This window comes from Theropithecus gelada, chromosome 11 (genome assembly GCF_003255815.1).
Source record: "Theropithecus gelada isolate Dixy chromosome 11, Tgel_1.0, whole genome shotgun sequence".
NCBI classification, from domain to species: Eukaryota; Metazoa; Chordata; class Mammalia; order Primates; family Cercopithecidae; genus Theropithecus; species Theropithecus gelada.
In genome coordinates, this window is record NC_037679.1 from 62,412,985 (window position 1) to 62,440,390 (window position 27,406).

Here is a 27,406-nt window from a genome sequence, read left to right on the forward strand (position 1 = left end):
AGTGGAGTAACGAACACTGGAGATTCTAAAGGGTGGAAGGGTTGGAGGGGAGTGAGGGATGAAATGCTACCTATTGAGTTCAATGTACACTACTCAGGTGATGGATGTACTAAAAGCCCAGCGTTCTATGCCTCACATGCATGTAACACAACTGCATTTGCACCCCTAAGTTTATAAAATGTTATTTAAAAAAGAAAATATAGTATTTAGTCAGATGATTGGCAAATGGCTAGAGGTAGGTGGGTATATTTAAACAGCAGACTTTTGTGCAACTTCTTAGATATCCTAAGTAAAGAAAACTTAGAAGCCCATCTGAGAAATTCTGATACGGAGAAAAGGCGCATGGCAAATTCTGGTCAGTCTGCCTGGGCTTACAGTCCAGCTCTGCCTTGAACAGACTGCGTGACTTTGGACAAGTAACCCCCTTTATTCTGAGTTTCCTGTTGTGTAGAAGAGGATAACAACAATACGCCATAGAAGTATTGGCAAAATTAAAGGAGATACCAATGCAGGGGAATCCGAAAATTGGGCCTCAGCCCAGGGCAGTTGTTGGTTTCATGCAGCAAAGAATTCAAGAACAAGCTGACAGAGGAGTGAAAGCAAAGCAAGTTTATTAGAGCAGCAGAGCACAGGAAAATGGCTGCTCCATAGACAGAGCAGGGCTACCCCATAGGCAGAGTATCACTCACAGATTGCTGGCTAGCTACACTTAATAGCTACTTCTTAAACACATGCTAAATAAGGGGCGAATTATTCACAGATTTTCTAGAAAAGGAGTGGGGAGTCCCCAGACTTGAGGATTCCTCCCCTTTTAAACCATATAAGGTAACTTCTGGGCATTTCCATGACATTTGTAAACTGTCATGGCACCGGTGGGAGTGTCTTTTACCATGTTACCCTATTATAATTAGTGATTAATGAGCAGTGAGAGCAACTGGAGGTTACCATCTTGATTTTAGCTGGTTTTGGCTGGTTTCTTTACTGCATCCTGCTTTAACCAGATCTTGTTTTGATCAATGGGGTCATGACTGGTACTTGGAAAACAAGTCCTGCTGATCTCCTACCGCAGCACTGCATGCAAGAGAAAGGAAAACTTATGTCCACACAAAAACGGGTACATGAGTGTTGATAGTAGCATTATTCATAATAGTCAAAAGGTGGACACAGCCCTAATGTCCATTAACCAATCAATGGATAAACAAAATGTGATATGTCCATACAGTAGAATATTATTTGACCATTAAAAAGAAGGAAGTACTGGCATGCAATATGATATGGATGAACCTTAAAAAGTCATGTTAAGTGAAAGAAGTCAGTCACAAAAGACCACATATTATATGATTTCATTCATATTAAATGTCCAGAATAGGGACATCTATAGAGACAATAGTGGTTGCTTGGGGCTGGGTGTAACAGAGGAAAGCAGGGTATCAGCTAAAGGGTACAGGGTTTCTATTCAAATACACATACCTGTGAATATACAAAAAACTCATGAACTGAACACTTAAAATGGGTGAATTATATGATATATAAATATGTCTCAATAAAGCTGTTAAAATAAATAAATAAAAGTAACCAAGCAAGAATAATAATCAAATCTTTGTGGTTTAAAAACAAAAAAGAAGACCAAAAGAAAGAAAGGAGGAAGGAAGCAGGGATTCTGCAATAAAGGAACCAGAAGAGTGCCTAACATACAGTAAAGATGCAATCAACACTATCAGTATTATTTAGTTACTTTTATTGATTCTTAACACCACTCAGTGATGTCACTATTCTTTTTAGTAAATATAAATTATTATGTATAGCTTTGAAAATGCTTTGGAAAAGAGTATTGCTACGTATAGTGACTAATAGTAAGACTGAAATCTCCATTTTAATTTTAAAGTATTCATCTTAAATATATTTTGAAATTCATGCATATATTCTAAAATCTAAAGAAAATATATCCCTAGTCTATTAAAAAGGTAAACTTCAAAATGAAATGCAGCTTTTTCTCTTCTTTAAAGAGTTTTCCATTTAACTACATTAAAATAATTATGATTGACAAATATTTAAATGTCAGCAATTGACTAGCTATAGAGTCAAACATGAGAAAACTAAAAAAGGCCACTCACTCTGAAAAATACCATAGAATTCATTGAAGTGAATTTAATGAAAAATTGATTCATTCTTTAAAATCTCTTTAGACTATTTTCCAAAAGCCACTATGCCCAAATTTTTTTAAAAGATGTCTTGTTTTGGCTATCAATTTCCAAAATCTCAAACAATTCAAAAAGAAAATAAATAAGATTAATTCCCCTCCCTTTCAGGAACCCACCTTTGGTCTCCTCTTTCTCTCCTCCATGAGTCAACATAGATCTGCAGGTATATTTCACTTTATAAGGTAAATTCCCATGTCTTTTGCCTTACTCAGAGATGGATTTATTTAAAAACAAATAAAATGAGCTGAAGGGTCCTTTATTTGTAAGGACCCTTTCCTCTACCCAACTATATTTATAATGTTGTATTCTATTCCTGAAAGAGCTCCCCTCAAAACGTATAAGCTTCAGGTACCACGAAAGTTGATCAGTCCCTGGTTGCTACTTCCATTTTATCCACTATTTTGTCCCTTTAAATCCTCCACACTCCAAAATCAAGTTCAAATTCTTCTACAGGAATCCTTCGATGATTATTCCAACCAGAACTGATCCCTCCCTTCTCTAACTTTCTACTGCACTTATTCACTTTAAAACTTCAAAATCCTTTTTTTCAAAACCCTCCAGGCTGGTTGAGTTCAGAATTTAGAATTTTTTCTATGTTACGGCCATAAGCTACATATTATGGAATGGTGCATAAATCACGTGTTGTTTAACACTTTCCGTGGGGGTCCAAGGCAGAACTACATAATCAAATATATTATTACATCTTCACTGAAATACATGAATATTCCCACAAAGTGAGAATACTCATGTATTCAGTTTGGCTCATAATTGACAGAAAAATGGACTTCAAATTTTCAGAAATTTTGGGTCTCGCAATTGTGGCTAAAGGATGATCATCAAAGGACTTAAATATCATTGTGCCATTATTTCATGTTTCACTATCTAGGTCTCACTTAATTAAAATGGCTCTTCACTATTCTGTCTCCAGTAAAACATATCCAGCACATAGCAGATGTTGAGTAAATATTTTAGAATGAATAAATGAAAGAACTAAGCCTTGCACTAGGTTGAGCTAGTCAAGGAAGAAGACCATGTCCTTTTCAGTAGACATCCCCAGCACCAAGGCCAGCGCCTTGCACGTGGTGAGCACAATAACTATTGGTTGAGTTGAATCAAATTTCTCAAGTCTCTCTCAGAGTACCTAGGACGGTAAGGACCCAATTAACACTTCATGATCTCAATATCTCTCAATATCACGACTTACAAAATCAGATTGATTCCCATAGAGGAGGGAAAACACAGAGCATGGGAGTATGGAGGAAGCAGGAGTGGGAAGCCTAAACATGGCAGAAAAAAAAAAAGGAAAGAAAAAAAAACCTTGGATTGTGCAAGAGGGACCCCACACACCTTAAGAATTCTGAAGCATTTTTCTTTTTTTTTAAGTTCAGGGATACATGTGCAGGCTTGTTACACAGGTAAACTTGTGTCATGGGGGTTTGTTGTACAGATTATGTCATAACCCAGGTATTAGGCATAACAATACCCATTAGTTATTTTTCCTGATCCTCTCCCTCTTCCCATCCTCCACCCTCCACTCTCCAAAAGGCCCCAGTGTGTGTTGTTTCCCTGTATGTGTCCACGTGTTCTCATAATTTAGCTTCCACTTATAACTAGGAAGATGGGATATTTGGTTTTCTGGTCCTGTGTTAGTTTGCTAAGGATAATGGCCTCCAGCTCCATCCATGTTCCTGCAAAGGACATCATCTCATTCTTTTTTATGGCTACGTATTACTCCATGGTAAAGGGTTGGAGCATTTTTATTGAGGTTGAGTCTTCTCTTGACAACAACCTCTTTCCTGTGTCCCTGTGTGACTTCAAATCCTCAACATGACATTTGTAGTTACAAAAACATTATCTTATCCCTTCCCTTTTCTGGGTAGTTTTAGAGTCTTTTATAGAGAGCTGAACTAGAAGATCACATTTGGAGGATACCACATGGCATCCTGTACCCAATCTGAACTTTTCTAAATTGGAGGTTCTGCATGGAATAGTTTGTAAATTCATCAACTGCATACATTGTTCTTTTTTTTTTTTAACATATAACTTGCTTTGAATAAGACATTGTAGTGTAATGTTTGTGAGCATGAGTGATGGAGGTAGTCATTGGCCAAATTGCTTTGTCTCCCTATGTTTCAGTTCCCTCATTGGTAAATGGGATACTACTACTGACCTCACAGTATTGGAATGAAGGTAAAGGATATAGTATATAAAAACTTCTTAGAGAGGAACATGATGACACAGACAGCAGAAATAGTGCTCAATGTCAGTGTAAGGCAGTTAGATCTATAACCTCTTATATCAGCCCTGCATAAATAATGATAATATATGTACTAATTATTGTTTATATTAGTCATAAAATAATGATTTGAATTTGTATACCACTCTTACTTTTCAAAATGCTTTCATTTAATAGCAAATTTGGTCCCCAAGTTATCCTATGCAGTAAACAAAACGTGTAATCCCAATTTAACAGCGAAGACACTCTGTCCAAGTGGTAGGAGTGACGCTGAGTTCAGGTCACATTTATAGGAATGCACCCTTGGCTCCTGAGATCTGGGTCAGCCCCAGTACCTTAGCTTTTTCCTTAATGCTCCCACTACAACATCCCATGTCTTTCACAAGTCTGATTTTGGTCAGCTCCAATAATCTTAAAAGTGCTGCCATCTTTTGTAAACCTCAAAACAACCTCTCCTTCCCTTATTTTCTGAGCCTTCATTCACAGGGATAATGTTGTTTCAAATAAAAAGAACTATGTGACAATAATCTCTTATGCTTTGTTCTTCAGAGAGTTCAAATGTTCAAATGTATGCTATGTTGTCAACCCATAATTATCACTTCTAGTTCTCTACTATATAATCAGGAGGTGACGGGATGTGAGTAGAGTCTCTATTCTCACCTCACTTATGTACCAACAGCAGGGTATAAAAACTGATTTATAGATGTACGTGGAACACAAACATATTCATATATGCATATATACTAGCTTTCATAACATATTGTATAATACAGCACCATATATAAAATAACATACAGTTTTTAAAAACATATTTGTATATGTATGTATATGTTATCATTATTATCATTAAAGATGAAGCTACCTTATCTATGAAATGGAGATAATAGTAACTACTTCATGAAGCCATTATAAGGACTAAATGAATTAATATATGTTAAACAGGACAGTCTCTAGTATAATACACAATAAATATTAGCTTTTATTATAATTATTATTTTATATATTATAAAGAGTCCTTATTTGTAAACATTATTCACTAGAGACTATCCTAAATACTTAGTTTCTTCAATGCACCAAATTTTTATACTTGTCAATATTTATTTTCTAATGCAACTTTCATAAAAATATTTTTCTATGAAGTGGCATATTATGTTCTTTAAAGATACTTATAGTATGTGGTAATGCCACATAACCATAAGTCAAACCACAAAAGAAATAAAGTCAAACTGTAACTCAGAACCTGTGAAACAATTATTTTACACAATAGGGCCTCATTCTAGTCCTCACTGCCTGTGCTACATATAAAAATATATTATTTATTTCCTTAAATGGATTCATCCTCGGTTATGACTGTTTAATTTAGCGCTGCTTTCAGAACAAATGGTATTAGTAAAGAATTCACTACATTTACCTTGGTGCATTTGTGTCTAAGTTATAGTACAAAAGAAGCTGTCATTCCAAAGGACCTCCAGCCCATGATGATGACAGAGTTGAAAATGCTTCTCATCCATCACTAAAGAGCATAATCAGGGCTGGATCAACTAATTTTCTCCCAGACACGTGCATCCAAAATGAGGACAAATAAACAGAGACAGTTCATTACACTGCTCCAAGGAAGAATAGGGTCTCAAAGTGCTTCTTTCTTTAGCCCTGATTTTTACCGCACTAATGTGAAAAGAAATCCTTACTTTGAACCCTACAAATCTACAGAGACTTTGGTGTATTTAGAACAGAGTTCTGAGCAATGTTTTCCCAAGTGTGTTGCATAGGACACTGGTGGTACAAAGTACTGATAGGATTTTTTCAAAAACACGTATATGTATATACACACACACCAATCTATCAGGATTCCATGATTAAATAAGGTTGCTAGACATTGGGTTAAACAGAGTTTATCAGACTTTTTTAATTATGGGATTTCTCAGGGACCTAATGTTACTATGACTCTCTAAGAGCATGCATAGTGGGCGTCTCTCAGACATATTTATCTATGGACTCTCCATTTCACAAACTATCTTTCTTACACCAGTGTTTCACAAAACACTTTGGGAAACTTCTTTAGAATACAACATATTTTATATCTGTAGCCTGTATTCCTTTTCTGAATTCTGAACAAGATCTCTCCTTCTGTTTTGCATTTTTAATAAATTCAGTAATTTGCACTTCTACAGTTGAAGGAATCCATCTATTACATCAAGTACATTTTCTATTCTTGAAATTGACCATTACAAATTTTTGGTTAATTGTTTTAAAATAACTTAATGATTTCTTGACCTAAAAACATCAGTTGTGTTAACTCATAATTAAAGAGCAAATTAAAATATCCCAGAATCAAACTTCTATATAAGTCCATGAGTTTGCCTACACACTTAATCTCCAACCAAATGGCATGAAGTTGAATTTATGATTGTCACATGAACTCTGGTGAGCAGATGCCAGTATATCTTCAAGAAACCACAAAAATCAACATTGATAACCTGTACATTGTCTTATAATAAAACCATATTAATAAATAAAATAAAAGCATATTTATTATAAAAATCATATTAATCTGGAACCAAGAAAGCTCTAAAGTTTAGGGATACCATTTTTCTTTAAAGTGCATTATTCCTGGCCGGGCGCGGTGGCTCAAGCCTGTAATCCCAGCACTTTGGGAGGCCGAGACGGGCGGATCACGAGGTCAGGAGATCGAGACCATCCTGGTTAATATGGTGAAACCCCGTCTCTACTAAAAAGTACAAAAAAAAAAAAACTAGCCGGGCGTGGTGACGGGCGCCTGTAGTCCCAGCTACTTGGGAGGCTGAGGCAGGAGAATGGCGTGAACCCGGGAGGCAGAGCTTGTAGTGAGCTGAGATCTGGCCACTGCACTCCAGCCTGGGCGATAGAGCGAAACTCCGTCTCAAAAAAAAAAAAAAAAAAAAAAAGTGCATTATTCCTAAAGCATGCTAATATTAAAAAAAAAAAAAAAAAAGTAAACAGTCTTCAGTCTCCAAAGGACTAAACAGACTCTTAAATGTTAGGAAGTTATTGCTGATAACACTTCATTCCTCTCAAAACCTTGAGACTTAAATTTGGACTTGAGACATTATGCTGTCTTAAATGTAATCATACTACGTCTATTAAGTTGAACTAAAGCAAAAAAAAAGTTTTTTAAATGCAGTAAGATTTGACAACCTCCATCTATCAAACTCTGTGAATCTAAGCTTGTGGGAAAATTCCAAGGAACTTGAGTGCAAAACTGCATATAAGCATATCGGTCACATTGACTTCTCTTTGTTTCTGAAGGGAAAAAAACCCTACTATATTAAAAAGAGAAAACCTAAACTCATAAAATCAATTGATAAAGTTGGCATCAGCATCCCATCATGATGAAAAGTTGCTATATTAAACAAAATAAAAGGTATTGCCTAAAATTACCAGTTTGATAAAAGGTTCCCTAAGCTGCTCCAGTATTTTGTATTACAAATCAGCAAATTCAGCACCTCTTTTACATTAAACTTGGTTCCAAGTGTTTCAGGGCCTCAAACTAGTGCCCAGCTTCAGGTTTCTAACATTAAACCCTTAATACGACATGAAAAATTCCCCTGGGCACATCAGGAGTAATCAAATTTCATGTAAATTATTAAATTACAGACATTCAATTATGTTTTCCCAATCGCTGTTTAGAAATTCTAAAGGCCCTTAGAAAACATCCTTAAGCTAAAGGTGAAGTTGGCAAGTGAAACCGTTTACCTGCGAAAGCAAAACAAAGAGGGGTCCTCACAATCCCACGAGGCACGTTGCAAAGTGGCACGCGATGTACCCCATCCCTATTGTGAGGCACAAATTCTTTGTAACACTGGGAGACACCGCAGAACAAAAATACTATTAGAGATGCTTCAAAAGGAACATTTTTGGCTGCGCTACGGACTTTTGACATTATTTATTAGGTTCAAAAATGCTTCACAAAAGCCTAACAATGGTTCTGTGGAAACCAGTACATCTGAGGCCCTTTCTGTTGTTCTGAGCAGGCATTGATTTGAAGATGGGCAGCACTCGCCGAACAATTCCCTCGCAGCGGTCAATGTAAGTGAGCATTCACCACCGGCCTAGAAAGGGCCTGTGAACAAACCGTATGGAAACGCCGGGTTGGGCGGGGGGGTGCTGAGGAGCAAACCTTTATTAACCTCTTGGAGGGGAAATGGGTGGAAGCACCGGCCAGCAGAGGAAGGGGCGCTCCTGCCAGATTGCCATGGAGGGAGGTGTCCGCCCGAGGCCTCCTGTCCCGCGGGGGATGAGGATGCTTGGGGAGCATCTCCGGCGCCATGGCAACCGCGCCTCTTCCGACGGGATTTCCGGACGCGCCCAGGAGTCTGCTTTGGATGTCGGGGTGTGCCTGAGAGCCTGCTGGGGCTGCCATCCTCTCCTTCGGCTCCAGCTCTGCGTTACTCGGGCCGGCGCTCTGCAGGGCGCAGGAGGTCTGGCTCCTCCTGCAGAGGCCAATGGCAGTGAAAGGTCTGGCGGTGGAACCTGGAAGGCAAAGCAGGAAAGCAGGACAGAGATGAGGCTCAAGTGTGCGGGACCACACCGCGCCCCCGCGACAACTGGACATCTGAGAAATCGACATTTGTAATGTGCTCAGAGGGGAAAGAAAAATAAATAAATAAATAAATAAATAAATAAATAAATAAATAAGTAAGTAAATAAAACCCTGACATGATCCTCACCTGCCTCCCCATATTTATCTAAGAAAACAAAAATGCTATCTATTCCCTTCCTGTTCTTTGAAACCACCTCCCCAACGCCTCAATATATATATAGCTTTTGCATAATCCTCAGAAAACTTTCTATTTCAAGGAAAACTGTTCAAAACCCCCAAAGAGAGAGACACAGAAGAATCGGTGGCTAAAATAGGGCTCGAACTTCTAAATGAGGGGAAAGTTTGTGAATGGAAAATTGTCAAGTGGAGTTATTAATGGATATGTGAAAGCAAATGTGTCTACAGTCCCTGTAGACTGTCAACTGATGATTTTTTAAAAAAACAAAAGGCTGTTACTTAATTAGTTTTATTGGAAACTTCAAACCAGCTGAAGATTAAAACAAACAGTAAATTAACCTAAGACTGGGTCTACATAACACACACATATCCACTAATACTAATAAGTTTGATTTTTCTCTTTCTTTGCCCAACAAAATAATTTTTCCATACAAAAGATGTGGTTTTCTTACAACATAGCCAAGACTGCTATATGTGTGTGTGAATATATATATATATTCACATACATATATTTACCTACTTGTTCATATATATATAAACTTCCATATTATATAATATATTGCATATATAAACTTCAAGATTTATATATAAATACATATATAAATCATGGAGCTTTTACCTGAGAAATTCTGCCCATTGACCTACACAAATTAAAGTCCAATTCTTCAGTAGGGACTTAAGATAATTTATGTGTTTAAATCACTTTCTAGAAGCTTTCAAAAGGTTTTTAATAGCATATAGATGTCTAGAATATTTAGAGCAACTCAGATCATTCCGAAATTCAAAAAATACGTAAAAGAATTAAAATGAATAGTACCTTCCTAACAGTGGTTGTCAGTCAGTCAGTCTATCTTTATGTAATTCAGTTTAGTTCATTACACTCTGTTCTATGCCTAGTATGTACTGAGTACCTCCCTCTGCACATGTCACATGCCCAAGTCAAACAGTGAAAATTTTTTTGTGAATCTGAATTCTCCAATGCAGGAATCACTTCCTGAAATAAAGGTAGAATGGCATTTTAATATCTCCAAGTAAATGAAAACTTTCAAGCGTGTTGCTTTGTGAACACTAGGTGCTTAATAGCTGTTGATTTGGATTTCTGGCCCTGTCAGATGGACCATTCACTGCCAACAATATTCAGTGCAAGAAGAATCCACTAGAGAACACTGATGTAGCTTTGGAGTTTGGAGCAACAGGGCATGACCTAGACAGGATATGCTTTCCTATGTTTTGAGTCAAAAAAAAAAAAAAAATAGAAATGTCCTTCCCTGAAAGCAATTTAGTAATGATACATTTTGCAACAAACTATCTTAAAGGGACAGTGTGGTATAATGAAATAAAGCTCTGGGGTCAGGACTTCATAGATTCCAATCTTGGCACATGACCTGGCCTAAGTCTCTTTGTCCTTACCCGAAAGATGGGAGTTATATTACCTACTTCACAGGGTTGCTAGTGAGATTAAGTTTGTTCATTCATTTAATAATATTTGAATGCCCAGTATGTGCTCAGCAGTATTCTAGACCTTGGGGATACAAAGGGAACATGGCAGGCAATAAAAAGTAGGGAGGAGAAGCAGACTAACAAGTAAGTGAATGAATAAATTTTAAGTGCCAGCTGGTAAATAAATCTTATGATGAAAATTAAACTGAGACAGGAATTTGAGAAAGAGCTAAGTAGGTGACATTTCAAGTCAAAGACTTGAAATGAGAAAGGAAACTAGCTAAGAATTGGAGGAAAGAACCTGACAAAATGTTGAGCATCAAGTACATGGCAAGTGCTCAGTGCTCAAGAGTCACTATAGTCATATTTAGAACCTGGATCTAGAAATACTCTGACCTGGATTCTGCACTAAATCATAGGAAAATAACAGTTTCTATCTCGGAGGAGGGTCATGTGGATCAAAATGGAAGATATACATTCCAATTTCAACATATTGCCTTGTTCATAGTAAGAATTCAAAAGTGTTAGCCAACCAGCATCTTCTGTTTCTCATTACCAGGCCCAGCTTCCAGAAACAAAGGAATCTCTGACATAGCCTTTCTGGAAGAAGGTCTCCCAACCCCCTGCTTGAGCACTTCTAGCCCATGCAGTATATTCTCTTCTAGTTCAAAGAAAGTTCTCCTTTGTATTGAGTCAAAATCTATCTCTTTTGTCTTCTAGTAAATTCCAACAAACTGTACAAACATGTGGAGGGAACCTACCTCAAAAGGTCCCTATAAAGCAGGGCTGTCCAATCTTTTGGCTTCCCTGGGCCACATAGGAAGAAAAAAAGTGTCTTGTTTTGGGCCATAAATAAAATACACTAACACTGATGATAGCTAATGAGGAAAAAAAAAAAAAAACCACGCATAAATAATCTCATGTTTTCAGAAAGTTTACGAATTTGTGTTGGGCCACATACAAAGCCATAGGCCATGAGTCGGACAAGCTTGCTATAAATGAGAAGAGTATGTAACATTAGTCTCATCCCTCTTCTACATGACAGCTCTTGGAATATTTGGAGATCCGCAATTTTTTTTCCTTAGATTTTCTCTCCTCCAGTCTGAACATCAGCACCATAAGTACCACGACCATCATCACCACCCCCATTAAGTCCTTGCTATGTTCAGGAAATTTTATTTATATAAATAATTTAATTTGAAGTAATAATTGTCATTTTTTACAGATGAAAAAACTGGGTTGCAAAAACATTTATGGGACTTGATAATGGTTACAGAGCTGAGATGGGAGAGAGCTGATATTTGAGCACAGTTCTTTCTGGTTCCAAAACTTATCCCTTCTGGGCCATGTCCTTACTTTGAACCATTCCTCCTATATCTTGTGCTATGAATTCACAACTTCCTTGTCTGTAAAATGGGGATAATAGTATGATCTGCCTGAATATTATATTAAGATTTCATAAAATAATATAAAATGCCCAGCACAGTGTCTGGCACATGGTGAAAGCTTAATAAGTGGGGCTGGAATTGTGATGATAATAGCTGTCATTGTCAGGTGCAATAACTGAATCATCAAATTACCTGTCATCGACTCACACCTGTTCTCTCCTCCAATATAGTACTTGGCAACAAGCAGACTTTCATTGAGGACTGGCTACTGTAGTTCTTGTGGTACCTTCTAGAATAGGACTAGCCATGAAATCAATATTTTTTCTGTTTATATTGAAGTTGAAAACAAAATGTGACCAGTTGAAACAAGGAGAATCAGTAACCACAATGTGATACTTACCAGAATTTTTCTTGGGATTGCTCAAGGGCTGGGCCTTAGGTCTTGTGTGTCTATTGATGTGTATACCCTGAGCCTCCAGGTGAACAGGATTTACTGAGTGTGCCCAACTAGGCTTTTGTACCAGTTGTTCCAAAAATGAACTGTTCCAAGCCTGCTTGGGTGCTCCTCTGGCTCTCTCCTCAGTTTCTCCACTGGCAGTGAAAATCAATGGGGTCTCATCAGTTTCACCAGATGGTGCTGGAGGGGAACAGGCTTCTTCACAGCTTTTTTCATCCAAAGAAACTGTGCTTACAGAAGACCTGGGGACTATGTACTGGCAAGTACAAAGTAGTCTTTTATACGCCACTGAACTTTGAGTCCTTTCTGGAAACACTGTGAAAGGTAAACACATTCGTTTGAAAAATTCACCAAAAACACCTGCTAAATTAATGGCGGGAAGGATGGAGTCAGGTAATATGTAAACTTATGGTTGCTTGTTTTGTGTTTCTACTCTGAGTAAACAAAAATGACAGACTGGGGTAGCTGAGTAGGAGAAGAAGAGGAGGGGAGGGTCTAGAAAGGGAGGTAGAAGACTGCGGATGTTTGTGCTGAGTTCTGGTTATGTTGAAGGTACTGTGTGAGGGCCCAGACATGTGTGTCACTGAATCCTCACAAGAACCATATCTAGCAGGTAGTATTATTATCTCTCTTGCACAGGTCAGAAAGCTAGTTTTGAGGCTTATGGGTTGAATTGTGTTCACCCCCTCCCCTCCCTGCAAAAGAGGATATATTAAAGTCTTCACCCCCAGCACCTGTGCATGTGACCTTATTTGGAAATAGGTCACCAAATTAAGATGAAGTCATTCTGGATTAGGGTGAGCCATAATCTAATAAGACTGGAGTCCTTATAAGAAAAGGAAACTGAGACACACAAGAGAACGCCATGTGAAGGCGAAGACACAGAGGGAAGACCCAGGTGAAGATGGGGACAGATATTGGAGATATGCTGCTGTAAGCCAAGGAACACCTGGGCTACCAGGAGATGGAAGAAGCCACAGGAAGATCCTACCCCAGGGGCTTCAGAAAAAGCACAGACCCGTGAACACCTTGATTTCAGACTTGTAGCTTTCCAAACTGAGAGTATACATTTCTGTTGTTTTAAGTCACCAATTTTGTGGTAATTTATGACAGTGGTCCTAAGAAACCAATACAGGCTTACAGCAAGTAGCTTGCTAAAGGTCACACAAATAATTAGCCGAGTTGCAACTTGAATCCAGATCTGTCAGCCCCATAGCCCAATATTGACTGCTCAAGCCACTCCTTTTGATGCACTGTCAGAAGGTAAAAAACAATCTCAATTGCTTAAAACTGCCTTAGAATATTGTAAACAGCACAGACAGAAAAGAGCTAAACCACCCACATTGATTCTTATCCAGTAGTTGATGTGGGTTCCTTTACCTAATTCATTTCCATTGGGAAACTGACAGCGTACTGTGTCAACTCAAACCATTCACATCTACATTTCTAACTTCTCAGTAGAAAGTAAATAGGAGAAAAAGTTCCCAACTGTCAAAGATATTAATGAGCAGAGCTGGTGCAATGCCACATTTCCCTGCCACCGGTGATGGTGACCTGGAGGAGATGGAGATAAGACAGTTTAAAGATGTATCTAAGAAGCAAATCTGGCTTCTTAGCCAATTTGGTAGTGGGTTGATTATGGGAGGAAGAGGCACACAGAAAAAGGGAAGAATAATTCCCTAGATTTACAACTAGATGAATGGTAGAGGGGCATGCATGTGTGTGCACATGTGTGTGTAGGTGTGTGCTTGTGTGTGCATGCAAATGTAGGATTGAGATTTGAGTGTTGAGATCTCTTTTGGGGAGAGGGGTGCCGTAAAAGGGATGAAAAGATACAAGATTCATTTGCCTTTTCCTTATTACCCAAGCCAATTCTTTTTGAGATTCTTGCTTCCGTGTAAATCAAAACGAATTATGGTTCATTTCTAAGTTAAGATATTCTTCACAGTGCTGTGAGTGCAAGCTCTGAAGCTTGGTGAGCTGGAGTTGAATCCTGATTCTATGAAATACTAGCTGTGTAGCCTAGAAAAAATTCTCTAGGTTTACTCTGCCTCAGTTTCTCATTCGTAAAATAGGAATAATCATATCTACCACTAAGAATATTATAACTATTAACAGTAGATTAGATAATGCACATAAAGTACTTAGGGTAGTAGTTGGCATTTAGAAAACACTTAACAAATATTTAACATTATATAGTATACTAGAGTTTACATGGAAAAAAATGCTTAATTATAACGACACATAAAATTATACAATTTTGATTTTTAAGAGGCAAAGAATAAAAACTGGAAGAAAATCAAATTAACAGTTGCTTCTCAGAGGTATAATTCAAACTCTGGGTAGCTTCTATGTAATATTCAAATTTTATGCACTGAATATGTTTTACTCTTATAATTCAGAAATCATCTTTAATTAGACAGTGCAGATAAACTTTAGAGAGTCAATGTAGTTTAGCATTCCTTACCTTTATTTAATCAGATGACCTGTCGCCTAACAGTAACATGGAATGAGATCATTCATGGAGGAAGCAGGATAAGGAAGGATAAGTGTTTAGAGCTTTGGGATCTGATTGGGTGAGGTGTTGAGCAGACTTGTCTGGACAAATAAAGGGCAATTTGCAGGAAGGCGTTGGGCCTGAGGTAGCATGAACAAATGACCTAGCTTGCTATGATATAAATTGTGTCCCTTAAAAGATACGTTGCGGTCCTAACCTCCTGTAACCTGTAACCTATAACCTTATTTGGAAATCAGGTCTTTGCAAAGATAATTAAGCTAAAATGGTGGTCCTTAATCCAATATGACTGGTGTCCTAATAAGAAAAGAAAACAGAGACACAGCCATGCAGGAAGAATCTCATGTGATAAGGAAGGCAGAGATTGGAGGGGTGTACCTACAAGCCAAGGAGCCCCAAGTACCACCAACAACCACCAACAGCTAGGAAAGAGGCACTGAAAGGCTTTCTCCTTCAGAATCTCCAGAAAGAGAAAACCCTGCTGATACCTAAATTTGGACTTCTGGTCTCCAGAATTGTGAAAAAATAAATTTATGTTGTTTTAAGCCAGGTGGCTTGTGATGCTTTGTTATAGCAGCCCTAGAAAACTATTACACCTACAATAGCTCCAATTTACACATGTTGTCCCAGAGTACAGTTGACCCTTGAATTGAGCAGGTCCACTTATATGGGAATTTTCTTCTGCTTCTGCTGCCCCTGAGGCAGCAAGACCAACCCCTCCTCTTCTTCCTCCTCCTCAGCCTACTCAACGTGCAGACATAGTTGAAGACCTTTATGATGATCCACTTCCGCTTAATGAATAGTAAATATATTTTTTACGATTTTCTTAAAAACATTTTCTTTTCTCTAGCTTACTTTATTGTATTATAAGTATATAATACATATAACATACAAAAAATATGGTAATCGACTATTTATGTTATCAATAAGCTTCCAGTCAACAGAAGACTACTAGTAGCTAAGTTTTGGGGGAGTCAAAAATTATATGCAGATTTTCAACTGTATGAGGAATCAGCACCTATCCCCTGCCTTGTTCAGGGGTCAACCATAATTATTAATACCAGCCCTTTTCACTAAAAAAAAAAGAAAAAAAAAGAAAAAAAAAGTGCCCAGATTTGGGGGATAGAAAAGAGGGAAAACCAGGAATTGGTAGGTATGAAATGGGAGCAGGATAAGTTGAGAGTTCTTGAGTTCTACCAAGTAGAAGCAACGGTGCTGGAATGTAACAACTTGTAGCAAGACATATATTCCCTGCATTCAAGGCACAGTCAAATGGCAAGAAGGGTGTTGGCCATGCCAGCCCTCCTGAGTCACAGTTTTGTCTGAGAGGGGAAACCAAAGCAAACGCCTTCAGTGGCCAGGCGGATGACAGAAATGAAAGAAGGGTCCAAGTGGGGATACCCTGGGGTGGTATGTCCCAGTATAAAGGGCCAGAGACCGTCAGATCCTATCTTTTATTGCCATGAGAGAATGTGGGTCCACTGTAGACAGTTGATATAGTTTGTATATTTGTACCCCACCCAAATCTCATGCTGAATTGCAATCCTCAGTGTTGGAGGTGGGCCCTGGTGGGAGGTGACTGGATAATGGGGACAGATTTCTCATGAATGGTGTAGCACCATCACTCTGGTGCTGTTCTTGTGACAGTGAGTGAGTTATCCTGAGATCTGGTCTTTTAAAAGTGTGTGGCCCCTCCTCCCCTCCTCTCCTACTCTCTTTCTCTCTCTCTCTCTCTCTCTCTCTCTCTCTCTCGCTTGCTCCTACTTTTGCCATGGGACTTGCCTATTTCCTCTTCTCAGGAGCCAATTAAATCTCTTTTCTTTGTAAATGACCCAGTCTTAGGTATTTCTTTACAGCAATGCATAATAGTCTTTCCAGATTTTCAGGAAAAGCAGAAATATATATTTTTATGCATGTGAAAACCTCTGAGTTTTAAATGTTGGTAACATTTTGGATTTTTTTAACATAGTGTGAGACACACAAAACACAACTGCTCTTGGAATCATCAGAGGCCACCAATTTGTGTCTTTGGCCTATGCCAGCCTTGTAAAGGCCACACTATCAATTACCTCCTTTCATAGAATCTTCACTCCAGAACATGATTTTATAAATATTCAGCTTTGAACAGTGGGAATGCATTTGCAAACCCTGTGCACAAGCAGATTTTAGAACTCTAGAAATCTGGTCTACCTCCAAAACGTTAGGCTTTTCATTTTCATTTTAATCGGTTGCCTCATTTCATCTTAAAAAATGTCTACCAGAATTTGAAATGGTAGACAAATTGAGCAGGCTTTCCCAAATGCAGAGAAACATTTAGAATTATTCAAAACAGTAGCACTGGATCTCTTGATCTTAAAGGAAAACAAACAACACTAGAACCAATAGCATTCTATCTGCCCTTGTTCTGCTGTTCAAATATCATGAACAAGATGGAAGGCCTGAGGTACTTTATACACTTTCACATTCCAGGAGTTGTGGTTGAAAGAGACCTTAAAAGTCATCTGAGGCTGAGCCCTCACCAACTTCAATATCCACCTCTGTTTAAATACCTCCACGGAACTGGATCTTATGACCTGTGCATTAAAGATTTCACTGCTTCTCAGAAGAGAAAGTAACTTTGTATGTGCAATATTAACAGGCATTATGTGTGTGTATGCGCGTGTGTGTGTGTATTCCTTATACTTAAGTATAGGGAATAATTATTAAAGCCACCAGGTATGATGTTGGGACAGGTGATGACTGCGCTTATTTATTTAGCTATTCAATCAATATTTATAGCTTCTACCATATACTAGGTACTACCCCAATGATTACCCAGGCCAATAGAAGTGATCATTTTAAGACTAAGTTGATCAGCTGATTTATTGCAAAATGAACTTCAGCAAACCAGAACCTTCTAGTCTCTCAGACCCCTGAATGAATTTTGGATTGCCTCTATGATACAACTACAACTACCAGGTTGCCTAAGTGGCTAGAGCAACCAGTTGTTTTGGCATTAAACAACCAGAAACAGACTGTTGGAAATGGAAAGTCCTTTTGCAATCTCCAATGGCTTTTATTAAGAGTATTATTTATAATTTTTCAAATCTACCATTCTAGATAGTGACAACTTGAGCCAAAATCCATAGCCCATGACTTAAAGTCCAGTGCTTTTTGTTACGTGACACATCTCTTGCATCGAATACAGTATTTCTCAATCCTGGCTGCACATCAGACAATACCTGACATGCTTTTAAAAATATAAACATGTGCTCCCATCCTTGACCGATCACTGAGAGTGGGACCCTAGTATCTGTTCATGCTAAGTCTTTCAGCAATGAAAATGTATAATCAGGGCAGGGAGCTACTGATCTCAGTCACTCATCAGAGATTTCAGGGGCTGTTATCATTTTTGTTCAGTCAAACAATCATGAATACACTAGAGCTATAAAATCGGTAAAGTCTTTCTCCTCAGGTATCTTTCTATAGATGGTCCTCATTTCAGAAACCAGCATTATTTGCTCCTTTACAACTTGTATGTTTCTTTAGATTTTGTTTTCATACCAGTAACTCCACTTGAGCCTCACAAAAACTCTCTGGCTTACTCATGTTACTGAGGAGGAAGCAGATTCAAAGAGAGGAAGTGTCTTGTTACACCCCCTTCTTAGGCAGTGAAGAAGCTGAGCTTAGGATCCAGGTCTTAAAATTTGGGGATAGCTTTGTTTTCTACTACACAATCAATGCCAGTAGTGCCAGAGGATATGCGTGACTCCCATGAACTGGGCTTCATGAAGTGAGGTGGATGCAAGTGGTCATGGTGCTAACAGCTAACAAACGCTGGGCACTGACCATTGGCCAGGCCCTGCTCTATTGTCCATGCCTTGGCCCACAGAAAATGCTATGAGCATTATTTCTAACATACAGAAGAAGAAATGATATCTTTAAAAAGTCTAGTACTCTCTACATTGCCCAAAGTTCCGATGAATAAAATGAGAAGGATCAGAGTTTAAACTATCCGCCTCTCGAGGTCCAACATTCTTAACCGTGTCCTCCAGCGTCCTCAGGCTACTGACACAAGGGCACGACTTTTCGCAACTACTGATACACTTGGGTTTTTTTTTTTGGTGCTTTGGTTGTTAAAAGATTCTTCCGAATATTCAAGTTTTACCAGTTCTTTTAATATGTAAGCATCTCTGTGTCTTATTTTGCAGCACAGGACTTCCATCTGTTGCCAATTTTATTTGAAGTAATATTGTGGCAGATGAGTTCAAGGTACAATAAAATAAAGAATGTATTTTACAGAAACAACTTCTCATTCCCTTTGAGCTGCAAAGCAGTTCAGGATAAATCATGACAAATGCTAATGTATTCATTTTCAGTTTTGATTCAATAGAAAAAGACAAGTATGATAACTCCTATACTTTCAGCCCCTCTGAGATACTAGCGAGGTGATCACTTCACACCCACTTCTTGTAGCCATCTCTTAAAAATAACTTCTATGTGTTCATTTTTCCACTCTGTCTTTTCCTCTGTCTCATGCTTGTAACTCTAGCATGTTCATGTTATGAAAAAACTAATGGCAATTGTCCTAAAAGGAGAAATGAAACAGAGACAATTAATTCCCCAAAGCTCATTTTGCCTTTCTCTCTAGGCACAAATAAGAGTTTGAAGCTAATTGATTTCATCTCCAGCATATCTAAAGTTCAACATAAACCTCAAATAGGTTTTCTATTCGTGCTAAAACTCCAGTGTTAGGCTTTAGAAAGTATTTTTAGACCACATAATGGGGTTTAATGAAGGCTGCCATCTCCTACTCAGCTTTTCAGCTAACTAGGGAGTGAAAGTCATTTTTAAGTTTACAGGGCTGAAGCAAAGGAAGAGTCTGAGATACACCACACCCAAGAGGTGGCAGAGGTTGGAGGCCAAGAGAACAAGCACTGGACCCAGACTGCTCAAGTCAAATCTATGCTTTTCCCCTTCCTGGCTATGTTACCTAGGCCCAGCTAATTAAGTGTTCTCTGCCTCAGTTTTCCCATTCATAAAATAAAAATGATGATAATGTCTATCACACATGATTGGTATACAGATTAAATGAATTAAACTTAACAAGAGTTTGGAGCAGTACCTGGCACATAGGACGTACTCAACAAGTCTTAGCTGTTATTATCGTTGTTGTTGTTACTGAAACTATTCCTTCCTCTCTCCCTCTGTAGCTCCTGAATGACCTCTTCCAGTAGCAAGGACTCAAGTAGAAAATTATATCATTTTCATCCATGCAGGATGTGCCTCATCTTATACATATCTTCATTCAAAAATATTTATTGAATGCCTACTATGTGTCTTGTCCTGTACTTGACCCTGGAGATATGACAGAATAAGGCAAACGTATGCCCTTGTGGGGCTTGCAATCTATAGGGGAAGGTGGCAAAAGCAGGCCACAATTACATGGTTATAAATAGTAGTGAGTGATATTAATGAAAAACAAGGTACTGAGACAGAGAAATATGAGTGGAGATCAGTGAAGATGATACTTAATCTGAGACTAGCCTGAAGGCTGAAAAGGGTTTAGTCACTTCAGAAGTGGAAAAAAGAGTATCCCAGCCTGACAAAGACAGATGTGTTTTCAGAACTGAGAACAGTCCCGATGGATGGAGGGAAAGGGCAGGAGAGGTGTTGGGATGTTGCACAACATGCAATAGAAAGCAACCAAGGGTTCTGAGAGCAGAAGCAGGTTAGAAGGCAGTCGGCAGTTGCCCAGTAAAAGGTGATGGCAACTTTGATGTGCCTGGTAGTTTTGTATGGTGAATCCAAATAGTCAAACCAGGATCTGTTTACCTAGAGCGGAAGCCTCTGGAACCGTAAACTGGTAGGAATGTTTAAAAGGTAAATTTGATGAGCTGTAGGAGGCTAGTTATGAGGTAGCTTGAGAATAAAAATCTTCTGGGGACCAGGTTTAGAGAGAACCTATAGTTTAGTGAGTTTTGCCTCAAGGAACTCCACCAGTTTCCCAAGGTGAAAGTCTGAAAAAGATTCCTTCATGGATTTGACAGGAGGAAGAGAAGAGTAATCATTGTGAAACATGGCCAGGGAATTCTTCATAACAAAAGCATATCAGGGCCTTGTTCTAGCTGAGGGAAGGGAATCTTTCCCACTCCAGCCCCCTTTAGCCTTCTTGTCTTACTTATCTAAGAGGGAGAAAAAAATGCTAAGAAACACTTGTGAAGGTCACAGGCACACTTACTAAAAGACTGAGATTTAATCACAAGATTATAGAATCTTTCCCCTCAATCCATACCTTATCATCACACCCACAGGGATTCAGAATAACAGTGGATTACAACTAAATATGTTGCAAGATGCAGCCTTTCTGTGTGAAAGGGTAGTTAGGGAATCTCAAAGTCCAGAAAATAGGAAAAAGAAAGAACACTGGACAAATTTGAAGCCTCTGGCCCCTACAGCTACAACAAACATTAAACACAACCCGACATCTAGCCAGATTAACATAAAACCTCATACTAAAGATTTGTTTATCCCAGTTTCTAGCACCTGCTACATCACCCTTGGTTTTCAATAAAAATTATGAGGCATACCAAAAGGCACAAGAAGATACAGGCTACAGCGACAAAGCAAGCATAAGAACCAAATTCAGATATGACACGGATGTTGGAATTTTCAAATAAAGAATTTAAAATAACTACAATGAATATGGGCTCTAACAGAACAAGTAGACAACATAAAAGAACAGATGGCAAGGTAAACAGAATGATGAAAACTCAGAATCAAAAAGAAATGCTATAAATAAAAAAACACTGTAACAGAAATAAAAAATGCCTTCGATGGGTTCATCTGTAGATTAGACATGGCCAAAGAATCAGCGAACTTGAAGATAGGTCAATACGAACTTCCCAAACTAAAATGGAAAGAGAAAAAAAAAAAAAACCAAAACAGAACATACAAGAACTGTGGGACAATTTTCGAAGGTGCAGCATATACATAATTGGAATATATGAAGGAGAAACAGAGGAAGAGAATGGAACAGAAAAAAACATATAAAGTAATTATGGCTAAGAACTTCCTAAAATTAATGACAGGCACAAAACAGTAGATCCAGACATCTTAGAGGACATTTAGAAAATTTACAGGAGACATACACCTTATAGAAGAATGAGGATAACAGTTACAGTGAGAGATCTACTGAACCACAAGGTGACTACAGTTAATAACATCGTATTGTGTTTCGAACATCGCTAAGAGGGTAAATTCTAAGTGGTTTCACCACAAAAAATGATAAGTATGTAAAATAATACACAAGTTAATTAACTTGATTGGGCCATTCCACAGGTATATATATTTCAAAACATCACACTTCACACTATAGATACACACACACACACCCCGACAAAATGTTTTTATAAATATACACACATGCACTGATGCAGTATATATATACACACATACACACAGTACTGATACAGTATATACATATATATACACATATAGTACTGTGTATATGTGTATATATATATACACTGATACCTATATATATACTGATATAAATAGCATATATACACATACACTATTTTTATTTATCAATTTAAAATTTAATTAAAAACAGATTACAGTAGACTTCTCATCAGAAATCATGAAAGCAAGAAAATAGTGGAATCAAATATTTAAACTATTGAAAAACAGAAAACATCAACCCAGAATTCTATATCCAGTAAAATTATCCTTCAGCACTAAAAGAAAAACTAAGACTGTTTTAGATACACACAAAAATGAGAAATTCATTGCCAGCCTACTTGCCCACAGGAGAGGATAAAAGTTTTTCAGGAAAAGGGAAAATAACATAGATCATAAACTCATCTAAATAAAAAAGAAAGGACTTGGAGAAGGAATAAATAATATGAAATCTTTTTTTGTCTCCTTCTTGATTGATCTAAAAGGTAACTGCTCCTCAAAGAGCTTACTGCCTTTTTCATTCCAAAAAAGCCCCCTGTGACCTCCATCATGTCTCCTTTTCCTGCTTTATTTTTATTTGATTAACCATATACCATAAGTGTAACTGTTCACAAGTTTAATGTTCATTTCCCTCACTAGAATGTAAGCACCATGAGGGTAAGTACCAGCTCTGAGCCATATCACAAGCACTTGGCACATAGTAAATTCTCAAAAACTTATACTGGAAAAAAAAAAAACAGCAAATGAATGAATCCCTGATCTCTCCAGTGAATGCTCTTCAGTATTATAGTGTCACCCTTCTCCATGTTGCCACATCATCTCCGTCCTCTTCTGCAGAGTTCCCTGGGGATAACCACTTCACTTCTCTTTCCTCAGAGATTAGTCCACATTGCTCAGTTTATCATAGTCACTCGTTCCAGCTCTAGTCACCACAGTGGCCTGCCCCCATCAAAGGTGGCAAACAAGTTTTGTCTCAAACACCAGTCCCCCAAAATTGGTTGTGGCACCAATTTTTCAAGAAGCATTTTAGGGCTGTGTCTTGGTTCATGGAGCAATTACTGATGTCTGCCATGGATGTGGGAAAGTAAAGTTGCTACAAGAGGAACAGGCATTTTTCATAGCTCAGGTACTCTGCTAAGTATAAATGTGCCTTTTTCTTCTTCTGAGAAAAGTATATTCTTTCTCCAAACATCACTCAACCACTCCCTCTCTCCTAGTAAAGGGACACATGGGTCAGCCTCTCATCGTGCAACAGAAGATGACTGCAGAGTATTCAGATGTAGTTCATCCTCCTCCCACGATATCACCTCTTCCCTATGACATCATCAGCCTTATTCAGTTGCATGTAAATCACAGAAAATCTCCAGCCTAGGGACATAGATTTATATTGGAATGTTTTATTTTTAAATGTCTGGGCTAGACTACAAACTGTTTCAAACATGAGATATAATTTTAAAAACACTGATTTGAGAGCCAGAGCATTTGGTTCTCATTGATACATTGATTCATTGAATGAATGTCTCTAGGCCTTGGTTTCCCCATCTACAGAAAAATAAAAATGATTTCCAAAGTCTTCTCCAATTTTAATAAGCCTATGAGTTTCTGAGTACTTTTTTTTAACTACACTGAGCATTTTTTTCTTTAATGAACTTCATTTATTTATTTTTTGAAACACTATGTTGCCACATGAAATTGTTATTTTGTAGGTCAAAAATGGTCAAATATAGGCCATTTCACACATTACAACTTAATATTGTATGTACAAAAGGGTATACATATACACATGTTAATATATACATAAAGAAAATAAATAGCCCCAGACTCACCCAATTTCATTATATGAGTATCCACAATGTATTTGTCCATTCTCTTACTGACAGACATAGGGGTGAAGCCCAGTCTTATGTTGTTTTTGTTTTAATGTTACCAACATGCTGGGCACAGTGGCTCACATCTATAATCTCAGCACTTTGGGAGGTCAAGGTGGGTACACTGCTTGAGCCCAGGAGTCTGAGGCCAGCCTGCGCAACATGGCGAAACCCAGTCTCTACAAAAATTACGAAAAACTAGCCAGGTGTGGTGACATGTGCCTGTAGTCCTAGCTACTCCAGAGGTTGAGGTAGGAGGATTGCTTGAGCATGGGAGGCAGAGGTTGCAGTGAGATCACACCACTGCACTCCAGCCTGGGCAACAGAGCAAGACTCCATCTCAAAAAAAAAAAAAAAAAGTATTACAAACAAGGCTTCTATGGACACCCTTGTATATGTCTTCTTGTGCATGTGCTCTAGTTTCTCTAGGAGTGCCAAGTCATGGGATGTGCATATCTTCAAACTTATTGTAGAATACCCATTGTTTTCCAAAAATGTTTATACCAATTTACACTCCTACAAGCAGTGAATGCAGTTTTCTGTTGTTCCATATCCTTGCCAACACTTGCTATTACCTGAATTGTTTTTTGAATTTTTGCCTGTCCGGTAGAAAATGGCACTGCATTGTGGTTTTAATACATATTTTCCTAACAAAGAATGAACTTGAGCATCTCTCCTCCCACTAAATCTTTCATCTGAATTGCTTACAAACTGCATAATTGTGGGCTGAGTTTCAGTCCCTTTCCTTTCTCCTGCCCCGTGTATTCTAACCAGCTGGTGAATAGTGACATAGCCCTGGAGGACACAGTGGGGAGCTCTTGGAGAATCCACAATGTCAATAATCTGCCTCTAAATGAATAACCAGGATTTGACCTTCAGGAATTGTACTCACACAATTCAACTGCCATGTCCCAGTGTAATATTTCACATCGTGCTAAAACTCTGGTGAAGCACTATTTTGCATGCAATTAAGTAGTTGAATGATTCTTTCATCTAAATGATTAACTTATGTCAACCACAGCTTGCTAGAGACAAAAAAGGCTTGTGCTACCTGCCTACATTATTAGTCCAGACAACACCTTAGCTTTCTTATAGGAGGCTGTTTCCAAGTCTTTCATTCTCCCCACTTGAGAACATACATTTTCTCACTGACTCTTTTAAAACATGATATTAAGATGGGAAAAGGGCTGATATTAAAATTCGAAGGGGTGTACATGTGAACCTTTTAAATCACATCATTCAACAGCACATATTCAGGAAACCAACCCTTCACTGTGTTTATTCTTTAAGAAAAAAAGCTAAAATGTTTTCCCCTCATGCTAGAGAATTCAACAGGAATGATGAGCTTTCTTAAATGAACCTATGGATAAATAATTCTGATGAATAAAATTAAGCAGAAGAGTGGAAAAAGAGTCACACAGGGAGTCAGAAACAATTGAAAAATAAATCCAGGCTACCTTCAACCCTAGTCTTTGCTGAAGGGATCACCAGAGATCTACGTAGATATTATTTTGAAATTTAGAGCTTCAACTTGTATGAACAAGAATACCCATGCTGAGTTTTTGCATGCCCCTGTGAAACAGCAAAAGAACCCGACAGACCCTATTCTTGCATTAAAGCAACACACTGTGGAAAGCCTGAAAATAAACCATCTATGCTTGATTAATTAGGTTTGTAAGTATTGTTTCAGAACCAAACAATATTTCTAAAGATTTCAATAGTTCAAAGATTGCCCTATGGCCGTCTGGCCAATACATCTTCTAACACACGCGGTTTACAAGCATTTTTCTTCCCAATATGTTGTCTTTGGTTGGTGCGACATTGTTTGAGTGCAGGGCTATTTGGGTCATAGTGGTTTTCTCCTCCGCACAGCAGTGGTGCTGAGCACAGCACTTTGACCATACATCTTCCATGTCATTTCCATCAAAGGCACATGATACTTCCTGGTGACCAATCAGGAGTGGTCCAGCATCCTAACAGAGGGCATATTGGCAAACCAAGCTTCCTTAATGACAGCCATTGTTCAAGGCCAACAAAAGGGAGGTCCTGAATATTAACATGTGGCCTTGTGTAAAGGTCACTGGTATGGCACATCCATCATATTTCACAACCGAGAAAGAAAACGTTATAAGTTCTGTCAGAACCTACTGCTGTCCACATAAATGTATTAGGCTGACAGGTGACTCCAACAAGGCAGATGATCTTGAGTGATGATATCCTCTTTCAACAAACATCCTTTCACTTCTTTGAAGCAGCAGCAGACATTATGGTGAGAGATAATGGTTAAGGAATATACCTCAAGGCCACAGGGGGTTAGAATAACCAGGCAACCCAATTGAAATATTAACTTAATAACATGTAATCATTACGCCAAATGGTATCTCCTTCTAACAGGTTTAATTTCCCACACTGAGAAGAGAAATCGCATATTTTAACACTTCAGAGTCTTCAAGCATCTTCTTAATGGTAAAGACCAGTAAATCCATGAAATTTCTACCAGTAAGAATTACACTGTTGATACAGTTAGTAAAAGGGAACTTACTCAAAGGCCTGAGTTTACTGACAACGCTTCGTTTGGTTAAATGTTATGCAAAGCAAACTATAATGATAGAACTGAATGGAGCTCAATTACATCACATGATTTCAATACTAAACCTAACAGCAAATAGCAAGCTTTCTTCACTGACAACTGTGCTTAGAGATAGCTCTATGTTCAGTATTAGAGATATGGGGTTCTGGTTATTAAATATCATGCTTTTTAAAAGTTGAACTTTATTTCTAGTTAAGAGATTTGGAAAAAAAATAAACAAGGAAAAGATTAGTGAATAAGCATGTATCTAATCTGCTGCTTATGCTCACAACAATCTCCCTGTCTTCTGAATGACTCCAGTTATTTCTTGCTGTATCCTCACTGGACACATTGTAACTGAACGTCTTAGGTGAGTATACCTTTTTGTTAAAAAAAAAGTTGTAAATTATTAGAGAGAAGAATATGCATCTTTATGCTTTTCTGAATCCAGCCCAGTGCCTAGCATGCCACACTCTGTGAGTGTTCTATAGTTGTTAAATAAATGCATTAATACATACAAATAACAATTGTAAGTA

At 38.1% G+C, this 27,406-nt stretch overlaps 1 protein-coding gene across 2 annotated transcripts in view; it reads right to left on the bottom strand.

Moving 5' to 3' along the window:
* Positions 1-8,344: 8,344 nt before the first annotated feature.
* The window catches only part of C11H12orf42 (chromosome 11 C12orf42 homolog), a 175,269-nt gene continuing 156,207 nt past the window's right edge, over positions 8,345-27,406 (bottom strand). For both annotated transcript variants that reach the window (XM_025402685.1, XM_025402684.1), the window contains 2 exons: positions 12,422-12,793; positions 8,345-8,946 (listed from right to left, as the gene is read on the bottom strand). In XM_025402685.1, the coding sequence (XP_025258470.1) occupies positions 8,498-8,946; positions 12,422-12,793 (821 nt within the window). In that variant the 3' untranslated portion in view covers positions 8,345-8,497. The remainder of the gene's footprint in view (positions 8,947-12,421; positions 12,794-27,406) is intronic.